Raw genomic sequence first — 24,268 nt, 5'->3', positions numbered from 1 at the left:
CAGCATGACCCATGAGTGGTGTAGGTCCCCACCCGGGGTCTGAACCCGTGAGCCTGGGCTGCTGAAGCAGATTGTGCTAAACTTAACCACCACACCATGGGGCTGGCCCCTCACCTAAGTAGTTTTTAATGAGAGAGAGTTTGTTGAAGGATTGGTTTTCGAAAGTGGACTGGATTACAGATAGAAGAGGGGAGGACATTTTAAATAGAGGAAATAGCGTAAGCAAGGGGTGATGAAGTTGAAGTAAAGAAACTTGGTTTGAGGCTTGGTTCTTTTTTAGATCTACCTTGATCTAGGACTAAACAAATAATAAATGATTTGTTTTCTCTCCATCCAGTCTGTGGCTCCAGCGGCCTTATTTCTAGCAGCTAAAGTAGAGGAGCAGCCAAAAAAATTGGAACACGTCATCAAAGTAGCACATGCTTGCCTCCATCCACAGGAATCACTTCCTGATACCAGGAGTGAGGTAGGGGATTAATTACTCATATCACCTGTTCTTCTTAATTTATTTTGATCTTAGTTTAGTTTTGTAACTTTGATTTACTGAAGTCTGAATGGGGGCTGTTAAAGGAACCTTTTAGTGTTTGTTTTCCTTAGCAAAAACAGAAATTTTATGGCAAAAGTTAATTGTATTCATTGTGGTAAAATTGGAAAATGCAGAAAAACAACGAAGAAAATATGTCGCCTAGGTATAATTTGTACCTCAGATATATGTCAATCGTTATTATTTTTAGCTTTTTTTCTATGAATAGCTATACATGTATATATTTTGTATCTGTTTTTTTTTTTACTTACTATATCCCAAATATTTTCCCATCTTATTGTCCAGTTTAAATGCTGAGATAGTATTTCATCATATACATATATGTGTTTTAACCATTCTCTGTTAAGAAGGTAATTTCTAGCTTTTCACCACTCTAATATCATTATGAAGAACATTCTTTGAGATAAATTTTTGTTAATGAGTATTTTTAAAAAATTAGTCCTGTCAATGGTGTTTTTTTTTAAACTTTTTAAGAAATTATAAGTTATATATGCTCATTATAAAAGTATCCAAACACTTAAGAATCATTTAAAGTAAAAGTTAAAGCTCATCTTTCCTCCTCCTCCTAGGAGGATACTGCTGATTACGGTTTTGGTATATATTCTTCCAGGCATTTGTCCTGTGCATGTACATACAGCTTTTTTGTTTTTCCCTTCCATCCTTTCTTGACTTTTTTTTTTTTAAGATTTTATTTTTTCCTTTTTCTCCCCAAAGCTCCCCCGGTACATAGTTGTATATTCTTTGTTGTGGGTCCTTCTAGTTGTGGCATGTGGGATGCTTCCTTAGCGTGGTTTGATGAGCATTGCCATGTCCGCACCCAGGATTCAAACCAACGAAACACTGGGCCGCCTGCAGCGGAGCGCGGGAACTTAACCACTTGGCCACGGGGCCAGCCCCTCTTGACTTCTTTTTAAAGGAGGGCAACTCTCTCTTGGCTTTAGAAGTCAATGATTGGGGAACGATGAGATATGAGAAATTGAGAAGTCTGCCATTTTTAAGTGCTTGGGAAAAAAAATTATGGGTTTCTGTTAATAGATTATTTAAGTCTCTTACAATCAATGCATGGGTTATCCTTTATCAAATAGATAAACGGAATTGTGTATTCTTGTGATCATATTGGAGAAAGTGGTTTTTTTTGCAGGGGGGTGGTTTTGATAATAGCCCCTAATTATGTGAGTTAAGTGTTTCGCGTGGCAGTGTCTTGACTTTCTTCATCTCCTCTTTGGGCTATACTAGTAGCTCTTGTTAAAAAGAAAAAAAGTTATTACTCTGGACTGTTATTTAGATCTGAGACTACTAAATGCCATTGGTCTATTGAATTGACTAAATAAAAGTTTTATTTTAATGAAATAAAAAATAATTGCCACTTTTTTTCCTTCTCTGAAGTATAATTACACAACTTCTCACCTGAGTTTCTATTCCTGGTGAGTCGATAAGGGGAAGATATTTTCTTCACTATATGGAAAGGAAAAATAGCATAGGTTAAGTCCTTATTGGACTTATTCAAGATCATAAAGTTAAGTGGAAAGTTAACTACAACGTAAGTCTCTTAATTCCTGGCTCAAGTCTCATTCTTCTACAGTTCTAGACCAGTGCTGTCCAATGGCAGTAAGAGGAGTCATGTGTAACTTAAAATTTTTATCTTTTCATTAAACTTCATTTAAAATAAAAAGTTAATTTTAATATTTTATATTATAATAATGTATTTTTTAACCCCAAGTATTGTCATTTCAGCATATAATTAATATTAAAACATTGTTAGTGAGATAGTTTACGTTATTATTATTTTAACTAAGTCTTCAAAATCCATTGTGTATTCTACATTCATAGCACATTTCACTTTAGACTAGCTACATTACAATTGCTCAATAGCCATGTGTGGATAGTGACTACAGTGTTGGCTGGTACAAATCTGAGAGATTTTTTTTGTTTGTTCCCTTTTCCTTTGAATTCTTCCATGAATTTTCAGAAATCTAGCATTACCCCAAAGGGGAAGGTTTAACAGGAATCAAATGTTTGAGATTGCCTACAGTACTCTAGGAAGGCTCTGCAAATGTATTTTGATGATGGTGAAAAAAGGTGTATTTTTAATTTTCTTGTGTCTACAGCACATGAACTTTAAAACCTAAAATGTCGGTCTGAAAATGAACAAACTCTCTGATGCTTTTTCTGTAGCTGTTTATGAATAAAGTGTTCTCAGTATACCACTTTTTTTTTTCTTTTAAAAGGAGAATCTGTAGTGAATAGGGATAAAGATTAATTTCAGTTCCTACTCTACCTCATAACTCCACTCCTGTCTTTTGTGGCTTTGCTTTCCTTGGGAGAGGTTGTTTGAATTGCTTATACTTAATATATTGGGCTTTTTTGGGGAGTAATTTATGTGTCTTCTGACCTGCAGGCTTACCTGCAACAAGTTCAAGATCTGGTGATATTAGAAAGCATAATTCTGCAGACTTTAGGTAAGTTTATTTTCCTTTCAAACATTAAACAAACATGTATGTAATGCATATAATGATATGATTTTAAAATTTGCAAATTAGGAAACAAGAAGGAACCTCTTGGGAAGGTTTTTGCAAATTATAGAGGTTTTAGAGGTCAGAGTTTAACCTTGGCCTATACCATAGGAAGAGTGCAGGTACAGCTGACCTTTGAAATAGCAGTTAGCAGTTTGTTTTTTTTTAATTCTAGGATTCATGATTTGCTCTTTAAAGTTTTGCAGTTTTTAACTTTCTGATAAACAATAGTAGAAACTATCTAACGGAGTTTTTTCTTTCATGGATTTTTATAGTCTGTTTGTTCACAACATTTAGATAACAGCATTTGCCTTTAAAAGTAGTAATCAGTGTTCAGAACAGCAGAGAGGAGGTGAAGTTAAATCTATAGCGGTTGATGGGCAACCCTAATGATATTCTGTTATTATCTATTATTATTTTTATCAGAGAGACTGTCTTTAAAAGCTTAGCAAATATGTAAAATAAAGAGGTTTTTTTCTAGTTCCTTTGGACTGTCATTTTTCTCTTCTCTAGGTAGGGGAAGATTTCTTGAGTTGTGTGAGAAAGTTACTGGTATTTTATTGCGTATATATACACACAATGAGTTCTTCAAAATTTATCTCTGAAGTTAATTTCTGCTAATTAACTTTTTACTTTAAATATCTTCAAGGTAACCATACTTTAGGTGACAATGATGTTTTTCTGATGGAATAAATTTTTATTAATATTTTAATATGGAAAGCAGTAAGATCTAATTTGCAAGAATCAGTTATTTTAGAATGATTTGCATCATGTAAATTTTTCAGTAGAATTTCTTTACTTTTATCTAGCAAATTTTATTTACATATGCAAAAAGAGAAATTTACTCAAAAATTTTTACAGACACACTGACCTTCCTTAAGTAATTTTGGTAAAGACCATTGGAGTTGGATAAACTGATCAGTACCTATTGTGATTAAGATGATGAAAAGGAACAAAACCAAAGTAAGACAGGAATAGGTTTTAAATTGTTTTCTCAAGGTTAAGCTTCAGAAGATAGTCATCACTTAAGGGACTACTTCTTCAACCATATATTTATATTCTATTGTCCTTAAAAAGGTGTTTTGTGTTTGGAGGTTATTGGTTCCTTAGGGGTCTTGAAACTGTATTAGCTTTATTATCTTAGTGGTACCTTCTAGGTCAAAATATAAGCAGCTTTGGAGATAATGCATCTTAGAAAACAGCATATTGTATACTTTATGTGACTCTTAGCCTCTGAACAGCAGTTTTGGGACAGGAAAATGAGAGAGACCTTTAATGATGATTCAGATAAAAGAAGTATAAAGTATCTCGACTATCTTTAGCTTTTTAACTAGTTGTTTTTTTTTTCAGGCTTTGAGCTAACAATTGATCACCCACATACACATGTGGTAAAGTGCACTCAGCTTGTTAGAGGTAAGGAATCCCAGCTTGGGATAGTTGTCTTAAGTTGTTTACCATTTAGAGGCTAAGATTTGCTGTGGACAAATACATAATATAGCTGTTTTGGCCAAAAGTTAAATTGAAAGGCCTTTCTAGCTTAAATCAAAACGAGTGGTTCTGACTTGGGGTTTTTCTGTTAGGTTCTTATAATTAATGTTTTCAGGTGATCGCTAGTTAAAGAGAGTTACCTTCTTGAGAATGTTTGTCAAAGCTGGGGGTGTACTTGGAAAAGTTACCAAATCATGAGTATCTAACAGCACTTTTAAGCATATCTTGGGAGTGGGTGATCTTAATTTGATTCTAGGGTTGATTGTCCCACACAGTCTTAAAGGCCTCCCAGAGGATCATCCAGAATTTATTTGAACTCATTTCCATGATTGACAATCCCTTCGCAAGACTTTCTTTTTATTCTAATTTAACTTTAGTAGCTATAATTGCATGCAATCTAGTTCCCCTTATTTAGTTTAAATAGTAGTATCAGGAATATCTACACATTGTCGCGCATTTACATGCCTTTTATAGTTTTGTGGACTAAACTGATAATTGGCCTTATTTTGTGTTTTGCTAATGTGTGTTTCGTCTGAAAATCCCCAGGGGTTTCCCCAAGTTCTTTATCTTTTGAAAGCATTAAAAAGTTTACATTGAGCAAGGCTAGGGTTAAACAGAGATGGATATATATGAATATTTAATCAAGATTAAAATTTTCTTTGTCACCCAGAGCAGTTTTCTTTTGGAAGGAGGAATGTGTTTTTTTATTGTAATATATTAAATAGTTTGTTATTTGGTGATTTGGAGATTAAATCACAGGCTACTCAATTTAAAATTTTTAATTTTCTTTTTTAACCAAAAATCTCTTTTCCCAAATAGATCAAGGTCTTCTAGATCTGATCTTGCCTCCAAATTAGCTCATCCCCTACTACAGTATTTCTCGGTGAACCATTGCATCAGAATCTCTAGATTACTTGTTAAAAATGCTTGCATCCTTCTCCATACATATTGAGTCATTCTAGGAAGGATGCCCAGGGATTGCACTTTAAACAAGTACCCGAGATACCTGGTGTGCAGAATAAAGCTTGAGTCCCTAGGTCCTGAAGCAGCATTAATTATTAATGTTATAATTAAAAATCGTTTATCTGTCTCCTTTGGTAGAATGTAAATGTCAGGTGGTCAGGGACCATATCTACTTTATTCACCACTATAGTTTCTACTTTGCAAACATTAAATGCTTACTAAATAATTGTTGAGAATGAATGGAACTAATAACATTTTCCTTACCCCCCTGCCCCCCCCTTTTTTTTTTTTTTAGCAAGCAAGGACTTAGCACAGACTTCTTACTTCATGGCAACCAACAGGTTTATATTTTAATACTTTTCCCTTCTATTTTTGGGCTAGGACTTTACTTGGGTTGGAATTGTCACTTTTTTGAGGGGTATATGGAAAGTTGTCAGGTCTGGCACTTAGTAAACTAGAACCCAAAGACCCAGGCATGGATCTTTGATACAATGTGTTATAGACAATTCTCTGGTAAATGTTGATTTTTCTGCAGTTTTCATGTTGTACCTTAAATTTCCATGGTGCTTTTTTAATTTGCTGAGTTAATGTAATTATTTAGTATTGATTGATAGCCTGCTTAATTCTGCATGTGTTACTTTGCTTTAAAATATCCAAGAGCATAGTTCTGAAAGTTGGGGTAAAATTGAGGTTCACTGACAGTGACTAAAAATCTAATTTGGAGGATTCCGCAATAATTGCGATATTTTAAAACACTCCTTTTTCTTCCCCCCTCTCCCATATAAATGGGCATGTATATGTGTGAAGAGTTGTAATAATTTTTCTTTCTTCTTCCCCTTTTAAAGAAAAAAATCGTTAATCATAATTTGTATTACCAAATGACTTGCTCATTCTCATCTCCAGTCTGTTGATTCTTCATGGAAACCAAAGATATTCCTAATGACTGTCAGGACTAAGAAGTTCATTTTTATAGCCTGATAAGAAAAATTTTTTAAATAAAGCATCAATCAAGCATATTCACACTTGAGAGAGTTGATTGCATATTTGTCATTTTAAATAGACCAGACCTATGATTGGAAGAAATGAGATAATTTTTAGGAGATTTCCTTAAGTGTTTGATTTAGGGATTATATGTATCAAAAATCTTACAATTTTCTTTAAGTTCTGAACTTATTCTAAGGATAATTTATCCTTGTTTAAAAAACAAGTCTGTTTTATTTTTGTTTTTTGTTTTTTGTTTTTTGGTCCTTGGTCAGTGTGTGGATTGAATGATGTGTAGTCAGAAAATTTAGAGATGTTGTTACCGAGAAGATGGGTTAATGGAGTTAATGGAGCAGCACTCAATCCAGCATGTTGAGTACTGGATCAGAGCACTGGATATTTCTTGCCCTTCTTGCTCTCCAGTGTTTTTTTAAACTTTTTTTTTTTTAAAAATAATGGAGAGTTTTAACTTGGGTTCAGAATTGAGAGCTCATGACACTCTCTTGTTTCCTTCCCTTTGATGTCAGCCTGCATTTGACCACATTTAGCCTGCAGTACACACCTCCTGTGGTGGCCTGTGTCTGCATTCATCTGGCTTGCAAGTGGTCCAACTGGGAGATCCCAGTCTCAACTGATGGGAAGCACTGGTGGGAGTATGTTGACGCCACTGTGACCTTGGAACTTTTAGATGGTAAGTTTTAGAGTAAGGGACCTTGAAAAGCACTTGCTCTTGATCTGTCACATATCTGGCCAAAGGTGACATGATTCAGATGAAAATAGTTAGTTGAGGTTATTCTTGTTTCATTACTTTTGCCTCTCTGAGTTTTTCTGAAATGTTCTATTTCATTTGTAGAACTGACACATGAATTTCTACAGATTCTGGAGAAAACCCCCAACAGGCTGAAACGAATTCGGAATTGGAGGGTAAGAATTATTGCTGTCAGCTTGTGGAACAGATGATTTTCTTCTTTGACTGCACCAGTGAATATACTAGAATTGGCTATGTACCCTAGGTTTGGAATTTCCCTTTTTGTAGTTATGCAATGATCATGACTGCAACGTCATAGCTTGGATACTGGCCCAGAAGTCAATGCCTGTAGTTGATAGCGTGATTGTTTTGTGTTTTGCAACTCTTGTGATACAATCATTTGGTCAGCAACATTGGTTGAGTATTTTCTCTGTGGAGACTGTTAAGGAAAACACTGTGGCTTCTTTGAGTCACAGTGTTGGCTTCTGGTAGAGGAAGGATACAGAGTTACAGGGTTAGAGCTGGTATCACAATTTTGTCTTTGACATTACCTGCTTTTTAAGTGGATTTTAGAATTTTCTTTTTATATAGAGTGCACTTTAAAGTTGTATTTCAAATGTTTTTCAAAGTATTACTTACGACTAATCGAATCATTCCTTTTTTTTTCAGTGTCAAATAGAAAGTTCGTTTAAAAATGTTCCCTGCGTTTTTCAGATATCCAGACTGATAAGCTTAATTTCATTCTCCTGAGTCGAGTGAGTTGCAGAAAATGAGTTTGCCTAGGGATCAAAGGAGACTTAGGAGCACATCAGCCATCTTTTACTTTCATATAAAACATTACCAAAATTTCTAGAATTTGCTTTTGGATAAAATTCTAGAATTTAGAATTTGCTGCAATCATAAGCAGTTATAAGGCACAGATGTTCATGAATGAATTTTAGATATGTACAACTTCATTTTTTTATTGCCTTCTAGCACTGGTATAGAGTGCTATGAATTTTTTTTTTGTGATAGAATATTTAAGCAAATTTTTAAGTATATAATACTGCACATGATCTTAGCCAAAAGGCTGAGAAGGATAACGTATACAGTACTGTATTGTTAACTAGGTACTATGCTGTACAGTTGATCTCTAGGACTTACTCATCTTGTATAACTGAAACTTTGTGTCCTTTGACTAATAGTTCTCATTCTCCCCTCCTCCCCGCCAGACCCTGGCAACCACTGTTCTTCTCTCTACCTATACGAGTTTTAACTATTTTAGATTCTCCATATGAGTGAGATCATGCAATATTTGTCTTTCTGTGTCTGGCTTATTTCACTTAGCAAAAGGTCCTCTAGGTTCATCTGTGTTGTTGTAAATGTCAAGGTTTCCTTTTATTTTTTTATTGTAGTAAAATACAAATAACGTAAAATTTGCTATCTTAACCATTTTTAAGCATACAGTTCAGTGGTATTAAATATATTCATATTGTTCTACAATCATCTTTACCATCTATCCCCATACCTTTTTTCATCTTGTAAAACTGAAACTCTATAACCATTAAACAATAACTCTCCATTTCCCCTGACCCCAGTCCCTGGCAACCACTATTTTCTGTTTTTATGATTTCAGCTACTCTAAAGTACCTCATGTAAATGGAATCATACACAATTTGTCTTTTTGGGACTGGCTTATTTCAATTTGCATAGAGTCCTCAAGCTTCATAAATGTTGTAGCTTATTGTAGAATTTCATCCCTTTTAAAGTCTGAATAATATGCTGTTGTATGTATATGCCGCATTTGTCTATCCATTCTTCTTTTGATGGACACTTGGCTTGCTTCCACATTTTAGGTATTGAGAGTAACGCTACTATGAACATGGGTGTACAAATATCTCTTCAAAAGCCTGCTTTCAGTTCTTTTGGGTATGTACCCAGGAATGGAATTCCTGGATCATACAGTAGTTCTATTTTTAATTTGTTGAGGAACGACGACAGTGTTTTCCATAGTGGCTGTACTATTTTACATTCCTGCTGACAGTGTATAAAAGTTCAGTTTCTTCACATTCTCACCAGCACGTGTTTTATTTTTTTGATAGTAACCATCGTAATAGGTATGAGGTGGTATCTCATTGTAGTTTTGATTTGCATTTTCCTAATGATTAATGATGTTAAGCAGCTTTTCATGTGCTGATTGGCCATTTCTTTATCTTGGGAGAAATGTCTATTCATTCAAGTCCCTTTGTCCATTTTTGAATTGGGTTGTTTGTTTTTTTGTTGAGTTTTAGGAGTTCTCCATGTATTCTGGTTATTAATCCCTTAGCAGATGTATGATTTACAAATATTTTCTTCCATTCTGTGGGTTGTCTTTTTACTCTTGGTTCTGCCTTTTGATGCACAGAATTTTTAAATTTCTGTGAAGTCTGAATTGTCCTTTTTTTGTTGTTGTTACCTATGCCTTTGGTATCATATCCAGGAAATCATTGCTAAATCCAGTCTCATGAAGCTTTTGTCTTATGTTTTATTCTGTGATTTTTATTTTTGTAGGTCTAACATTTAGGCCCTTTATCCATTTTGAGTTAATTTTCGTGTATGATGTTAGGTAAGGGTCCAACTTCATTCTTTTGCATGTGGATATCCAGTTTTCCCAGACCATTTGTTGAAGGCTATCCTTTTCCCATTGAATAGTCTTGACACCCTTGTCAAAAATCATTTGACCATATATGCAAGGGTTTATTTCTGGGGTCTCTATTCTATTCCGCTTATCTGTATGCTTGTCTTTATGCCAGTACCACACTCTGTTGATTACTGTAGCTTTATAGTAAGTTTTGAAATCAGGAAGTGTGAGTCCTCCAGTTTTGTTCCTTATTTTCAAGATTGTTTTGGCTATTCATCATCCCTTGAGATTCCTTAGGGTGAATTTTTCTGTTTCTTCAAAAAAAATGTCATTGAGATTTTGATAGGGATTCCATTGAATCTGTAGATTGCTTTGGGGTAGCACTCACATTTTAACAATATTAAATCTTCAAATCCAGAACATGGGATGAGTTTCCCTTTATGTCTTATTTAATTTCTTTCAGCAATGTTTTGCAGGTTTCATTGTACGTGTCTTTCACCTCCTTGGTTAAGTTAATTGCTAAGTATTTTATTCTTTTTGTTACTTTTATAAATGGAAATGTTTTCATAATTTCCCTTTCAGATTGTTCATTGTGTATGGAAATGCAACTGAATTTTGTGTGTTGACCTTGTATCTTGCTTATGTTGCTGAATTCATTTATTAATGCTAATTTTTTTTGGTGGAATCTTTAGAGTTTTCTACATATAAGATCATATCTGCAAACAGATAGTTTTGCTTCTTCTTTTCCAATTTGGATGCCTTTTATTTCTTTTTTTGCCTAGTTGCTCTGATGAGAACTTCCAGTACTATATCATGAAAACGTCTAGTACTACGTTAAAGTCATGAAAGTGAGCCTTTTTGCCTTGTTCCTGATCTTAGAGAAAGCTTTCGGTTTTGCACCATTGAATCTGATGTTCACTGTGGGTGTTTCATATATGGCTTTTATTATGTTGAGGTAATTTCCTTAGATTCCTGGTTTGTTGAGTGTTTTTATCATGAAAGTGTGTTGAATTTTGTTGGACACTTTTTCTGCATCGGTTGAGATGATCATGTGGTTTTTTCCTTCATTCTGTTTAGTGGCGTATTATGTGGATTGATTTTTGTATGTTGAACCATCCTTGCATTCCTGGAATAAATCCCACTTAGTCATGTATATGATCCTTTTAATATGCCACTGAATTCAGTTTGCTAGTATTTTTTTTCTCGAGGATTTTTGCATCAATGGTCATAAGGGATATTGGTCTATAATTTTCTTTTCTTCCAGTGTCTTTGTCTGGCTTTGGTATCTGGGTAATGCTGGCCTCATAGAATGAATTGGGAGCTGTTCCCTCCCCTTCAAATTTTTGGGAAAGTTTGAAAAGGATTGGTATTACTTCTTTAAATGTTTGGTAGGATTAACTGGTGAAGGGCTTATCTTTCTTTGGAGATTTTTGATTATTGATTCAATCTTCTTACTAGTTATAAGTCTATTCAGATTTTGTATTTCTTCAAGATTTAGTCTTGGTAGGTTTTGTGTGTTTCTAGGAATTTCTCCATTTCATCTAGATTATCCAATTTGTTGGTGTACAATTGTTGATAGTACTCTTTTTTTTAAAAAGATTGGTGCCTGAGCTAACAACTGTTGCCAATCGTCTTTTTTTTTTTCCTGCTTTTTCTCCCCAAATACCCCGAGTGCATAGTTGTATATTTTAGTTGTGGGTCCTTCTAGTTGTGACATATGGGACACCACCTCAGCGTGGCCTGACGAGCAGTGCCATGTCCGCGCCCATTATCTGAACCAGCAAAACCCTGGCCTGCCAAAGCGGAGCACATGAACTTAGCCACGCGGCTGGCCCCAGTACTCTTCTTATAATCCTTATTTCTGCAGAATCTGTAACATTGTCTCCACTTTTATTTCTGATTTTAGTAGTTTGAGTCTCCTTTTTCCCTTAGTCCATCTAGCTAAAGGTTTGTCAATTTTGTTGATCTTCTCAAAGAACCAACTTTTTGTTTCATTGATTTTTCTCTATTTTTCTGTTTTGTTTTATCTCTTCTCTAATCTTTATTATAGCCTTCCTTCTGCTAGCTTTGGATTTAGATTTAGTTGGATCTTCTTTTTCTAGATCTATAAGTTGTAAAGTTACTGTAAGATCTTGTTTTTTTTTTAAAGATTGGCACTTGAGCTAACAACTGTTGCCAATCTTCTTGTTTTTCTCCCCCCTGCTTTTTCTCCCCAAATCCCCCCAGTACACAGCTACATATTTCAGTTGTGGGTCCTTCTAGTTGTGGTAGGTGGGATGCTGCCTCAGCATGGCCTAATGAGCGGTGCCATGTCTGTGCCCAGGACCCGAACTGGCGAAACCCTGAGCCACTGAAGTGGAGTTCGCGAACTTAACCACTTGGTCACGGGGCCGGCCCTTAAGATCTTGTTTTTTTATGTAAGCATTTATAGCTATAAATTTCTGCCTTAGCACCACTTTCACGTTGTCCCATAAATTTTGATGTGCTGTGTTTTCATTTTCATTCATCTGTAAGTATTTTTTGATTTCCCTTTTGGTTTCTTCTTTGATCCATTGGTTGTTTAAGAGTGTGTTGTTTAATTTCCCCAATTTTGTGAATTTTTCAATTTCCCTTGTGTTAATTAATTTCTAACTTTATCCTGCTGTGGTCAGAAAAGATGCTTTGTATGATATCTACCTTTTAAAATCTGTTGAGACTTAGTTTGTGGCCTAACATATGTTCTCTCCTGGAAAGTATCCCATGAGCTCTTGAGAAGAATGTGTATGCTACTGTTGTTTGGTAGTGTGTTCTGTATACGTCTGTTAGATCTAGTTGGTTTATTTTTTAAGCCCTCTATTTCCTTATCTTCTGTCTGCTTGTTCTATTTCTTATTGTGAATGGGGTATTGAAGTCTCCAACTGTTATTGTAAAACCGTCTGTTTCTCCCTTCAGTTTGTCGGGTTTTGCTTCGTATATTTTGATGATCTGTCATTAGGTGTGTAAATGTTTATAATTGTTATATCTTATTGCTGTATTGAGTCTTTTGTTAATGTATAATGTTCTTCTTTGTCTCTTGAAACCTTTTTTGATTTGAAGTTGATTTTGTCTGATATTAATGTAGCCACCTCTGCTCTTATTAGTTATTGTTTGCATGATATATCTTTTTCCTTCCTTTTGCTTTCAGCCTGTTTGGGTCTTTCAGTTGCTTGTAGACAGCATATAGTTGGATTGTGGGTTTATTTATTTATTTATTTTATTATTTATTTTTTTTAAGATTTTATTTTTTCCTTTTTCTCCCCAAAGCCCCCTGGTGTACATAGTTGTATGTTCTTCGTTCTGGGTCCTTCTAGTTGTGGCATGTGGGGCACTGCCTCAGCGTGGTTTGATGAGCAGTGCCATGTCCGCGCCCAGGATTCGAACCAACGAAACACTGGGCCGCCTGCAGCGGAGCGCGCGAACTTAACCACTCGGCTGCGGGGCCAGCCCCTGGATCGTGTTTTTTTAATACATTCTACCAATCTCTTTTCTTTGAGTCTTTTTATTAAGAGCGTAATCCATTTACACCTGAAGTAATTACAGATAAGGAAGGATTTACTTCTGTCATCGTGCTATTTGCTTTATATATGCTTTATAGCTTTTTGTCCTGTTTCCTGCATTACTGTCTTCTTTTTTATTAATCTTTTGTGGTGAAAATTTTAAATTCCTTTCACATTTTCCTTTTTTGTATATTCTACAGCTGTTTTCTTTGTGGTTACCATGGGAATTACATTTAATATCCTAAAGTTACATTACTCTAACTTGAATTTATAACAGTTTAACTTTTATAACATACAAAACTCGTCTCCTTTACAGATGCATCCTCACCCCTTTTGGTTGTTGATGTCACCAAATTATATCTTTATACATTATGTGTCCCAAAACATAAACTAGTAATTCTTTTAAATGTGTTAGGCTCTTAAACTTTATAGAAAATAAGATTTGGAGTTATAAATCAAAGTTACAGTAATACTAGGTTTTACATTAATAAATATTTTTCCTTAAAATGTGTTAATCTCTTAAGTCATGTAGAAAACAAAAAGCACGGTTACAAATCATTGTTACAGTAATACTAGCCTTTGTAATTGCCCATGTATTTACCTTTATTGAGATGTGTATTTCTCCATATAGCTTCAAGTTACTGTCTAGTCTCCTTTCGTTTCACCTTGGAGGGCTCCCTTGAGCATATCTTATATGACTGGTCCAGTGGTCATGAACTCCCTCAGCTTTTATTTGTCTGGAAATGTCTTAATTTCTCCTTTATTTTGTTGAAGGACATTTTTGCTGGCTATGGGATTCTTAGTTGACATCTTTTTCTTTTAGCACTTGGAATGTATCGGCTCAGTGTCTTCTGACCTCCAAAGTTTCTGATGAGAAATCTCATCATCCTATTTTGAGGAAGATTAGCCCTGAGCTAACTGCTACCAGTCCTCTTCTTTATGCTGAGGAAGACTGGCCCTGAGCCAACATCCATGCTTATCTTCCTCTACTTTATACGTGGGACGCCTATCACAGTATGGCTTGCCAAGTGGTGCCATGTCCTCAACCAGGATCCAAACTGGCGAACCCCTGGCCACCAAAGTGGAATGTCCGCACTTAGCCTCTGCGCCACTGGGCTGGCCCCTCATGATCTTTTTGTTGTTGTTGACGAAGATTCGCTCTGAGCTAACATCTGTGTCAGTCTTTCTCTGTTTTTTTAGTGTGTGGGCTGCCAGCACAGCATGGCTGCTACAATGGTGTAGGTCCGTGCCTGGGAACTGAACTCGGGTCACTGAAGTGGAGCATGCTGAACTTAATCACTAGGTCACTGGGGCTGACTCTCATGATCTTATTGAGGATCTCTTGTATGTGTTGGTTCAGTTCTTTGTTGCTGCTTTCAAGATTCTGCTTTTGGCTTTTTTTTTTCTTTCAAGGAAGATTAGCCCTGAGCTAACTACTGCCAATCCTCCTCTTTTTTTTTTTTTTGCTGAGGAAGACTGGCCCTGAGTTAACATCCATGCCCATCTTCCTCTACTTTATACATGGCACACCTACCACAGCATGGCTTTTGCCAAGTGGTGTCATGTCCGCACCTGGGATCCTAACTGGCGAACCCCGGGCCGCAAAGAAGTGGAACGTGCGCACTTAACCACTGCGCCACCAGGCTGGCCCTGTTTTTGGCTTTTGAAAGTGTCATTATAGGCAGTCTCTGACTTAACAATGGTTCAGCTTACAATTTTTCAACTTTGCAGTGATGTGAAAGAATATGCATTCAGTAGAAACTATACTTCAAATTTTGAGTTTTTTTTTTCCCTGGGCTAATGATAGGTGGTATGATACTTTCTCATGGTGCTGGGCAGCAGCAGCAAGCTGCAGCTCCCAATCAGCCACACGATCACAAGTGAAAACAACTCATACACTTAGAACTATTCTGTACCCATATGATCATTTTGTTTTTCACTTTCAGTGCAGTATTCAATAAATTACATGAGATATTCAACACTTTATTATAAAAATAGACTCTGTGTTAATGATTTTGCCCAACCATAGGCTAGTGTAAATGTTTTGAGCATGTTGAAGGTACGGTAGCTAAGCTATTATGTTTGGTAGGTTAGGTGTGTTAGAGGCATTTTTGACTTAAGATATTTTCAATTTAGGATGGGTTTATTGGGACGTAACCCCATGGTAAGTCAAGGAAGATCTGTAGTATGTCTTGGTGTGAATCTCTTTTGCGTTCATCTTGTTTTTGAGTTTGTTGAGGTTCTTAGATGTTTATGTTCATGTCTTTCATCAAATTTGGGAAGTTTTCAGCTGCTATTTCTTCAAATATTCTCTTTGTTCTTTTCTCACTCTTTTCTCCTTCTAGAGCTCCCACAATGCATATGGTGGTTCTCTTGATGATATCCCATAGGTCTCTTAACCTCTGTTCACTTGCTTCAATCTCTTTTCTTTCTCTTCTTCAGACTCAATAATTTCCATTGTCCAATCATCACGTTTGCTGATTCTTTCTTCTGCCTGCTCAGATCTGCCTTTGAATCCCTCTAGTGCATTTTTCATTTCAGTTATTGTACTTTTCAGCTCCAGGGTTTCTTTTTAGATTTTCTGTCTTCTTACTGATGTTTCCATTTTGTTCACACATTGTTTTCTTGACTTTCCCCACATCTTCCTTTAATTCTTTGAGTATCTTTAAGGGACTTAAAGTCTTTGTCTTGTAGATCTGCCATCAGAGGTTTTTCAGGGACAGTTTCTGTTGATTTATTTTTTCCTTTGAATGGGCCATACTTTCCTGTTTCTTTATATGCCTCGTGTTTCTTTTGGTGAACACCGGACATTTGAATCTAATAACACGGTAATTCTGGAAATCAGATTCTCTCCCTCCCCCAGGGTTTGCTGTTTTATGTTATTGTTTTTGTTTATTTTGTAGGGGCAGGGGGGTTGATTTTTTAGGGTGTCCGTGCTGAAGATCAGCCTGAGGTGTAAACTTAAGGTCTTCTCTGGTCTTTTCTGAGCCTTTCCCTGGACATGTGTGGTCTTTTTCTAATTTTCCCTGTGTATGCATTTGTTTTTGAATGTCCTACTCTTTAATGTCTGGCACCCAAAAGGGGAAAAAGCAAAAGATGAAGGAGGGGAGGAAGAGTGTTGGCCTTTTCAATCCCCTGGAAGTCACTTCAGCCAGATGGGGAGGGGCTTGCAACAGTGGAGGAAGGTGCAAGAACAATGGCTGCCTCCCTCTTTGTACCTTTGTGATCAGAAGCAGCAGCAATCAGCGATCAGAGCACAGATCCCCAATATATGGAGGAGAGAGTCCTTTTTGCCCACTCTGGCTCTCACAAGCTGTGTGCAAGCTGCTCCAGGAATAGATGCCTAGCTGCCTGCTACATGGCTAGGGGTGGGGGCTTAGTCATTGCTACTGTTTTGAGAGCTGAAATTGATGGAAATTAACCCGGATTTACTGTCTGCGGTTTACCCTGGAAGTTGCAAGCCTTCAAAAGACTCCAGAATTTCAAAATAGTTGCTTCAGACAGATTCTGCCAATGTAATTGTCTGGGTGGGGAGATAGATTTCCTGGTGCTTCCTACTCCGCCATCTTCCCAGAATCCTTCTGCTCATTTTTTAAGGCTAAATAATATTTCATTTTCTTTATCCATTCATTCATTGATGGACTCTTGGGTTGCTTTCATATCTTGAGTATTGTGAATAATACTGCAATGAATGCAGACATCTCTTTCACATCCTGTTTGTGTGACTCTTAATTGAAGCTTTTAAAAATCTTATGTCTCGTATTGGCAATAATTACTGATCTCATGTTGGAGTAGCCTTCTGCTTATGGGCTATCCAGAATTCCCAATGTACAGGAAGCACAGTCTACTCATTTCAGTGTTTTTTTCCACTTGATAAATTACCTGAAGTGAAGAGATGTCATTTGCTTCATTCTAGGCATGCCAGGCTGCCAAGAAAACAAAAGCAGATGACCGAGGAACAGATGAAAACACTTCAGAGCAGACAATCCTCAATATGATTTCCCAGAGCTCCTCCGACACAACTATTGCAGGTTTAATGAGCATGTCAACTTCTTCTACCACAAGTACAGTGCCTTCCCTTCCAACCACTGAAGAGTCATCCAGCAACTTGAGCGGTGTGGAGATGTTGCAGGGCGAGCGTTGGCTGTCCTCCCAACCTCCTTTTAAACTAGAACCTGCTCAGGGCCATCGGACTAGTGAGAATCTAGCACTTATAGGAGTTGATCATTCCTTGCAACAGGATGGTTCGAATGCATTTATTTCCCAGAAGCAGAATAGTAGTAAGAGTGTGCCATCAGCTAAAGTGTCACTGAAAGAATACCGTGCAAAGCATGCAGAAGAGTTGGCTGCCCAGAAGAGGCAACTGGAGAACATGGAGGCCAACGTAAAGTCACAGTATGCATATGCTGCCCAGAATCTCCTATCTCACCATGATAGCCATTCTTCAGTTATTCTGAAAATGCCCATAGAGGGTTCAGAAAACCCCGAGCGGCCTTTTCTGGAAAAGCCTGACAAAACAGCTCTCAAAATGAGAATCCCAGTTGCAAGTGGAGATAAAGCTGCCTCTTCAAAACCAGAGGAGATAAAAATGCGCATTAAAGTCCATGCTGCACCTGACAAGCACAATTCTATAGATGACAGTGTCACAAAGAGCCGAGAGCACAAAGAGAAGCACAAGACTCACCCATCTAATCATCATCATCATCATAATCACCACTCACACAAGCACTCTCACTCACAGCTTCCAGCTGGTACTGGGAACAAACGGCCAGGTGATCCAAAACATAGCAGTCAGACAAGCACCTTAGCACACAAAACCTATAGCTTGTCTAGTTCTTTCTCCTCTTCCAGTTCTAGTCGTAAAAGGGGCCCCCCTGAAGAGACTGGAGGGGCACTTTTTGATCATCCAGCGAAGATTGCCAAGAGTACTAAATCCTCTTCCATAAATTTCTTCCCTCCTCTTCCTACAATGGCCCAGTTGCCTGGGCATAGCTCAGACACAAGTGGCCTTCCTTTTTCACAGCCCAGCTGTAAAACTCGAGTTCCTCATATGAAACTGGATAAAGGCCCCACGGGGGCCAATGGTCACAACACAACCCAGACGATAGACTATCAAGATACTGTGAATATGCTTCACTCCCTTCTCCATGCCCAGGGTGTTCAGCCCACTCAGCCCCCTGCATTGGAATTTGTTCATTCTTACGGTGAATATCTGAATCCACGGGCTGGTGGAATGCCATCCAGATCTGGCAATACAGACAAACCCAGGCTACCACCTCTACCATCAGAACCTCCTCCGCCACTTCCACCCCTTCCTAAGTAGAAAAGAAAAAGAAGAGGAGAAAAAAACTTCTTTAAAAACACATGCTTTCTCTCTTTTTTTAACTACTGATTCTGGACTAAGAAAATTACTTCCCTTATGAAATATGTCACCCTTCTTGGACTAGGGAATAAAATAATATCGAGACATAGGTGGAAGGGTGGTAGAGGGCCTTCGTCACTATATCTGCTGCCTCAGAAATTTAACTATTTTATTATAGTTTTTACTGGTATTAGAGAGGTGAGAATGTGTTGAAGCTGTGAAGGCTTAAGAATACTTTCTCTATTCTTGGCCTTTCCACCTCCTAATTAGGTTGATTAGAGTTGATATCTTCCCTCTTCTTGCCAGGACTGAAATCTGGAGGGTTTGTTTTATCAAACAGTTGTGGATCATTTTGGTGTTTAATATATCAGAAGAGAGGAAGTATTTAAACGTCAAAATCTTTTAAGAGACTTTTAAAAAATAATTTAAAGAAAGTAAGTTATCTGTTTAGTTTTTTTATATAAATGGGGAGGGGATAGGGATTTTGCTGTGTTTATGAGATACATAGCAATGAGTCCTGGGGGGTGGGATTGGAGGGTAGGGGGGAGTGTAGGGGGAATGGGAGGATATGGTTTTGGCCATGAGTTCTCAGATAGGCTCCGGCCACTTGAAGTGTTGAGACCTTTAAGTGTGTATGTAAGTGTGGGTATGTGTGTTTTTAAGTGTGTGTGTTTAAAAATCATGTTTTACCTTTCCCTCCTTGTCCCTCACCATTTTCACTTCCCAACAGTCTCCTGGAGAGAGCACGGTGTGGCCTTTAGAACATGAAGGAAGATACATGTAGGACATGGTGTTTTCCCCTTTCTTTATGTTGTAATTGAGTGGTAGCCTTCTGAATTCTGGTTTGGGCAGGTGCAGCCAATGGCCTGACTCTGGGCTCCATTATAAAAACTTCCTTTTTACCCTTTTTTTCCTTTTGATGCAGAACAAAGATGTGGTTGAGGAAGAAGGGTTGGAGAGCATGGCCGGCTTCTGCCCTGCAGGATTGGGCGTGTGTTTTTTCAAGTTGGGCTTTGGGAAAGTGTTCAAGTGATAGCAGCCTCAGGGTCTCTGAAGAGAGGGGGGATGTGCTACATATCCTGCCTATGAAAGACCAGACCATATGTGAGAGTAGTTCTGGGAGAAGCCATGGAGCCAGAGATTGTGATTGGGAATTTTTAGGACAATGTATTTTAAATTACATTATGAATGTAAAACTTGCTTTTATCTGTATGTCTGAAGGGAAACAGCTGCATCCTCAGTTTTTGCAGCCTATATGACTTCAGAGATTGGAGCTTGTGAATTTAACAGTACTGGTGCCATGAAGGTAAGCAAGCCTAGCGCACAGATACTGTTAGGTTTACATTGTCCATCTTTGGTGGCTTTAGCTTCTAGGCAGAGGTTCTTCAGGAGTTTTCTAAGAATCCTTTAGAAAGAATTCTAAGCCAAGTTGTCTCACTGAAAATGCCATTATCTACAGATCATTTGATGTGATATTCATTGGTCTTCATGGCATTTTTTGCTATGGAAAAGGATGATGCAATTTGAATATGTCTTTTTTTAGTGCAGCTTCTTTCACACTAAGTATTCTTTGTGGAGAAATTGAATTTTTTTCATTGGAAGTCATAGGGAGATAGGAGTTGTACATCTGCTACCGCTTGCCAGGAATAGGTTGGGGAGAAAACTGAGGCAGTTGGAATTGGTGATGCACTGGCCTAAAATAGGAAAGAATTTGTACAGTAAACCTTAACTGAAGGTAAATTAGCGTCCTGCATCTCTGTGTATTTGAACTCTCTAGAGTGCCTGCCATTGCTGTGTAAGATGAGCTCTCTGCTGACCTATAAACCAGTAATGCTTTTGACTTGGAATGTCGCGTCACTTTTATAGACGACATTTTCCTCTTTCTCTTTGAAATTTTCTGTGTTGTGCTAGGTAATTGGTAGATGTGTGGTGTGTTTACTAAAGTTAGGTTTTGTATTTATTTAGATTTTGTTTGGTGAAGTCTGCTTTCCTTCCTGACTTTCCCAAAAGGTTATTTAGTTTGCATCTGTATCTTTGTGGAATTGATGATCACTGATTTGATTATGAAAATATCTTTCCCAGCTTTCAGTTTTTCTCATCAAATGTCACATATTTTCTAATCACATGTACTCCCTCACCACAGAGGCATATGTAGTCACTTAGCCTTATAGCAGTTCTCCGTGGCGGTCTGAGTTAGTTCCTTAGAACTTTGTGAGGAGTGAACTAGAAAAAAGTGCTTACTAGAGCTTAGAACCTAAGAGCTGCTTTATGCTGCATAGTCTGGCCTTTGCATTAGTAGGTCATTGCTGATATAGGTCAATTTAGAGATTTTCCTTTGTTAATGCCTCCTGATACTGTTTTAAGATACCTACAGTGTCTGCTTTTAGATCTATGCATATGTCATGAACCTCCTTATGGGCTCTCCATGAAGCTGCTGCATTGTCTTTGGGTTAGCAGATGTGTTTGTCAGCTTGCATGCATATTGTCCAAATTCCATAAACTTGGGCTTTGAAGGGTTGTGTGGTTTCTAAACTCTGTGTCTTCTTTACTCTCACACATTCAAAGGGTGAAAGTGGGATATATATATCCAAAGTTAGTCTAGCAAATGTGGCTTTTCCCCCCTCATTTTAACCTAGGCTATCAAGGATAAGTGGTGTTAAGCAGGACTGGAGCCTCAAGTTCTGTAAATCTCATTCCTAAAAGTTTGCTTGAATCTTATGTTGGCACAAATACCTGTGGATTGTCCTTAGGGCTTTTAATCAGATACCTGTGTTGCCATTAACAACTCTAGTGAAGCATTAATCTAAAGCTAAATCGGTCTTTCGAAGTGTCAGTTATGCTTTTTGGGTTTAGAAAATATGTAGGAATTTGTCTAGTCTTCTCACTCATGAATCAGTGTGTTGCCATATCTGAGACCCTAGCTTCCTCTTTTTTAAAAAATGATTTTAGTGTTTTGATTTAATGTATCCTTGTTCATAATTCTGTATTATTGGCTTCACCAGTGTTGATAGAAAAATTTTAAATCTCTAGTTGAAAACAGCAATGGATTAGGATATAGAAATAAAATCATGGTAATATCAGTCCTGGATTTCCTTAAGCCTCTGCTACCTGATTCCCCATACACAGCCCTCCTACCTTGCTTCTGGACGAAGGCAATTAGAGGGGTCTTATCCCAGTATGGTTGGATTTTAACATGTCTGTGTTTCCCACAGAAACATGAACTGTGGGAACTTGGGAACTGATTAATTTTTTAAAAGGATTATTATTTTATTGAAGAGTTATTTTGATACTAATGCTAGGAAAGGGGAGATTCTAGATCATTTTGAAGTTGGAATACAAATATTATTCTCTTGGGTTTGGGAGAATTAAAGCAGTCTATGCAACCCTTCACATGGTGAGATACAAGCCCTCCACGGTCCCACTAAGCTTTCAGTGACTTTGATACTTCCCCAAATTTCTCGTGTTGCTGCTTATTAACACCCAGCTTTTAACTGAGTGTTTGCTCCTGATGGTTTAAGAAACGTTTGTGTTGTATCACACTGTCAGTTTTATTTTGTCTTTTTAACCCTCTGGGGATGTGAGTTTGAAACAAGCATGGTACTGTAATCCTACCTGATAAAGTGGTCTGGAGTGAGAATTATTTTTTAAGTGGGAGACTCTTCCATTTTAATGTCCCTAAAGTTTTTAATATGAACTTGGCATTGGGAAAGGAAGGGAAAGAAAAAGAATGTTTACTAAAAAGCGGTGTCTACTCTTCCCCTTTATGAGTGTGTATTCATGGTTGAATGAAAAGAGAAAGACTCTGGGGTTTTCTGTTGTCATGTTAAGTGTGGAGAGGGATGCTTGACAGCATGCTAATTGAAGCCAGAGCAAGTATGTCTCCATCTGGTTATCAGGAACTCTTCAGTTGAAAGCTGAGGACCTAAGTGATTAGTGGTTGGTTGATCACATTGGAGTTGGTTACAGTATGGAAGTGCTGGCTGGGTTAAGCACCCAAAGAAGTGAATGCAGCAGCCTAGCTAGTGTTAACCTAGGTTTCTAGATTTGAAACTGACCTTTCTCCCACCTCCTCCACACACCTAAAACAGTCCGTTTTCTTATCAGACCAAAGAGCAAAGAAGGAAAAAAAAAAAAAGCAAAACACTTTACCAATCTATGTCACTCAGGTACAATTTTGTGGTGGTATTTTTGTCTGTTTTCTTTGTATTGCTCTTGAGTCCTTTCTCAGCATAGTATTCTGCTGTTGCCTCTGTCTTCCTTGGGGCACCACAATTCTGGATGCTACCCCTGGGATGTCTACTGCTGTTATGTGAATGATAGGATGTAAGTGACCATTACAGTAAGGGCTCTTTGTAAAAAATTCAAAAAAATTTTTAAAAAATTTAAGAAAGGATGTTGTATAAATTTTATAGTCTGGCTATCAGTTTGATATCTTGCTGTCAAGTATGTTTCTCAATCTGTATTTATCCATCCCATCAATAAATGTTAATGATAAAACACTCATCTGATTGTTGTTTATGTGTACTGAGTCTTCAAATTAGTCTTTAACTGTCATTTTATTGATAGGATTACAGTTTTGTTTTAGTTTTGTTTGTATGTTCTTTCTTACTGACAAGATCCTGTGGGAATTGAGTCCATTGGAAAGATCTAAGATTTGGTCATCACTGTCGACCTAATAGTATAAAGTATGTAGTCAGAGGGAAAAAACCTTCATTCCTTATTGTTGCATGGATACCTCAAGAGTAACTGGTACACAAAACATATATAGCTCTAAGAGATGATAGTGACATGTACTGCTTATCTAGCAAGCGCTATCAACATGATTCATAATTGTATGCTTGGTTCTTTGAGAAATCTGATTTCAGATTATTTTCAAAGACAGTGCATTTGGAAGAAAAAAAATTTGGGTTAGCAGATGTGTCTGTCAGCATGCATATTGTCCAAATTCCATAAACTTAGATTTCAAGGCCATTACAATGCATTTCGAAGAAAAAATTAATAGCATTCTTGGTAGTGCCTGGAAAAATTGATTGTGAATACTCACCCTTTTCCTGGGACATAAAGAGACACACACAGGGTAATCCTATAAATTACACATTTAAAGGGAAAGAATTTTTATGTTAAAATACTCCAAAATTATAACACAAAGCATTAGCCATAGTTTAAAAGCTCTTAAAGGAAAAAAAAGTTTAACAGAATGATATACACTTCTGAAAAAAAAAATCACTTGATTTCTGTTCATTCCTTCTCCCATTTTCTTAACTAAGATGACTTAAGATTTTTGCTGTACCTCTCTTGAAACTTGTGGAAGTTGCTGACATTTTAGGAATTCTGGTCTGGTTTGAATGGAAGAATAGAGAAGCAGTAAATGAATGTTGGAATGGATGATATTACAAAATCATAAATTTGGTGATTTGCCTTTGTTAAGAGAGTTAATATCAACTGTATCATCCTTGGGGATAGTTGAGGTATAAATCATTATAAAGGTTATGTACAACTGGATCTCCAGTTACAGGGTTTGTTAAACTAATTGACACAGAGCTGGGCTTCATTTT

At 37.1% G+C, this 24,268-nt stretch overlaps 1 protein-coding gene across 2 annotated transcripts in view; it reads left to right on the top strand.

The window, feature by feature from the left end:
- The window catches only part of CCNT1 (cyclin T1), a 28,952-nt gene extending 5,736 nt beyond the window's left edge, over positions 1–23,216 (top strand). Inside the window, exons 3-9 of one of the 2 annotated variants that reach the window (XM_008539055.2) lie at positions 338–466; positions 2,943–3,003; positions 4,408–4,470; positions 5,804–5,849; positions 7,017–7,180; positions 7,343–7,413; positions 17,268–23,216. In XM_008539055.2, the coding sequence (XP_008537277.1) occupies positions 338–466; positions 2,943–3,003; positions 4,408–4,470; positions 5,804–5,849; positions 7,017–7,180; positions 7,343–7,413; positions 17,268–18,674 (1,941 nt within the window). In that variant the 3' untranslated portion in view covers positions 18,675–23,216. The remainder of the gene's footprint in view (positions 1–337; positions 467–2,942; positions 3,004–4,407; positions 4,471–5,803; positions 5,850–7,016; positions 7,181–7,342; positions 7,414–17,267) is intronic. The other variant, XR_547914.2, reaches the window with a different exon arrangement.
- The last annotated feature ends 1,052 nt before the right edge of the window (positions 23,217–24,268 follow it).

This window comes from Equus przewalskii, chromosome 5, assembly GCF_037783145.1.
Source record: "Equus przewalskii isolate Varuska chromosome 5, EquPr2, whole genome shotgun sequence".
Taxonomy (NCBI): domain Eukaryota; kingdom Metazoa; phylum Chordata; class Mammalia; order Perissodactyla; family Equidae; genus Equus; species Equus przewalskii.
This window is presented reverse-complemented; position numbering and strand designations above follow the sequence as displayed.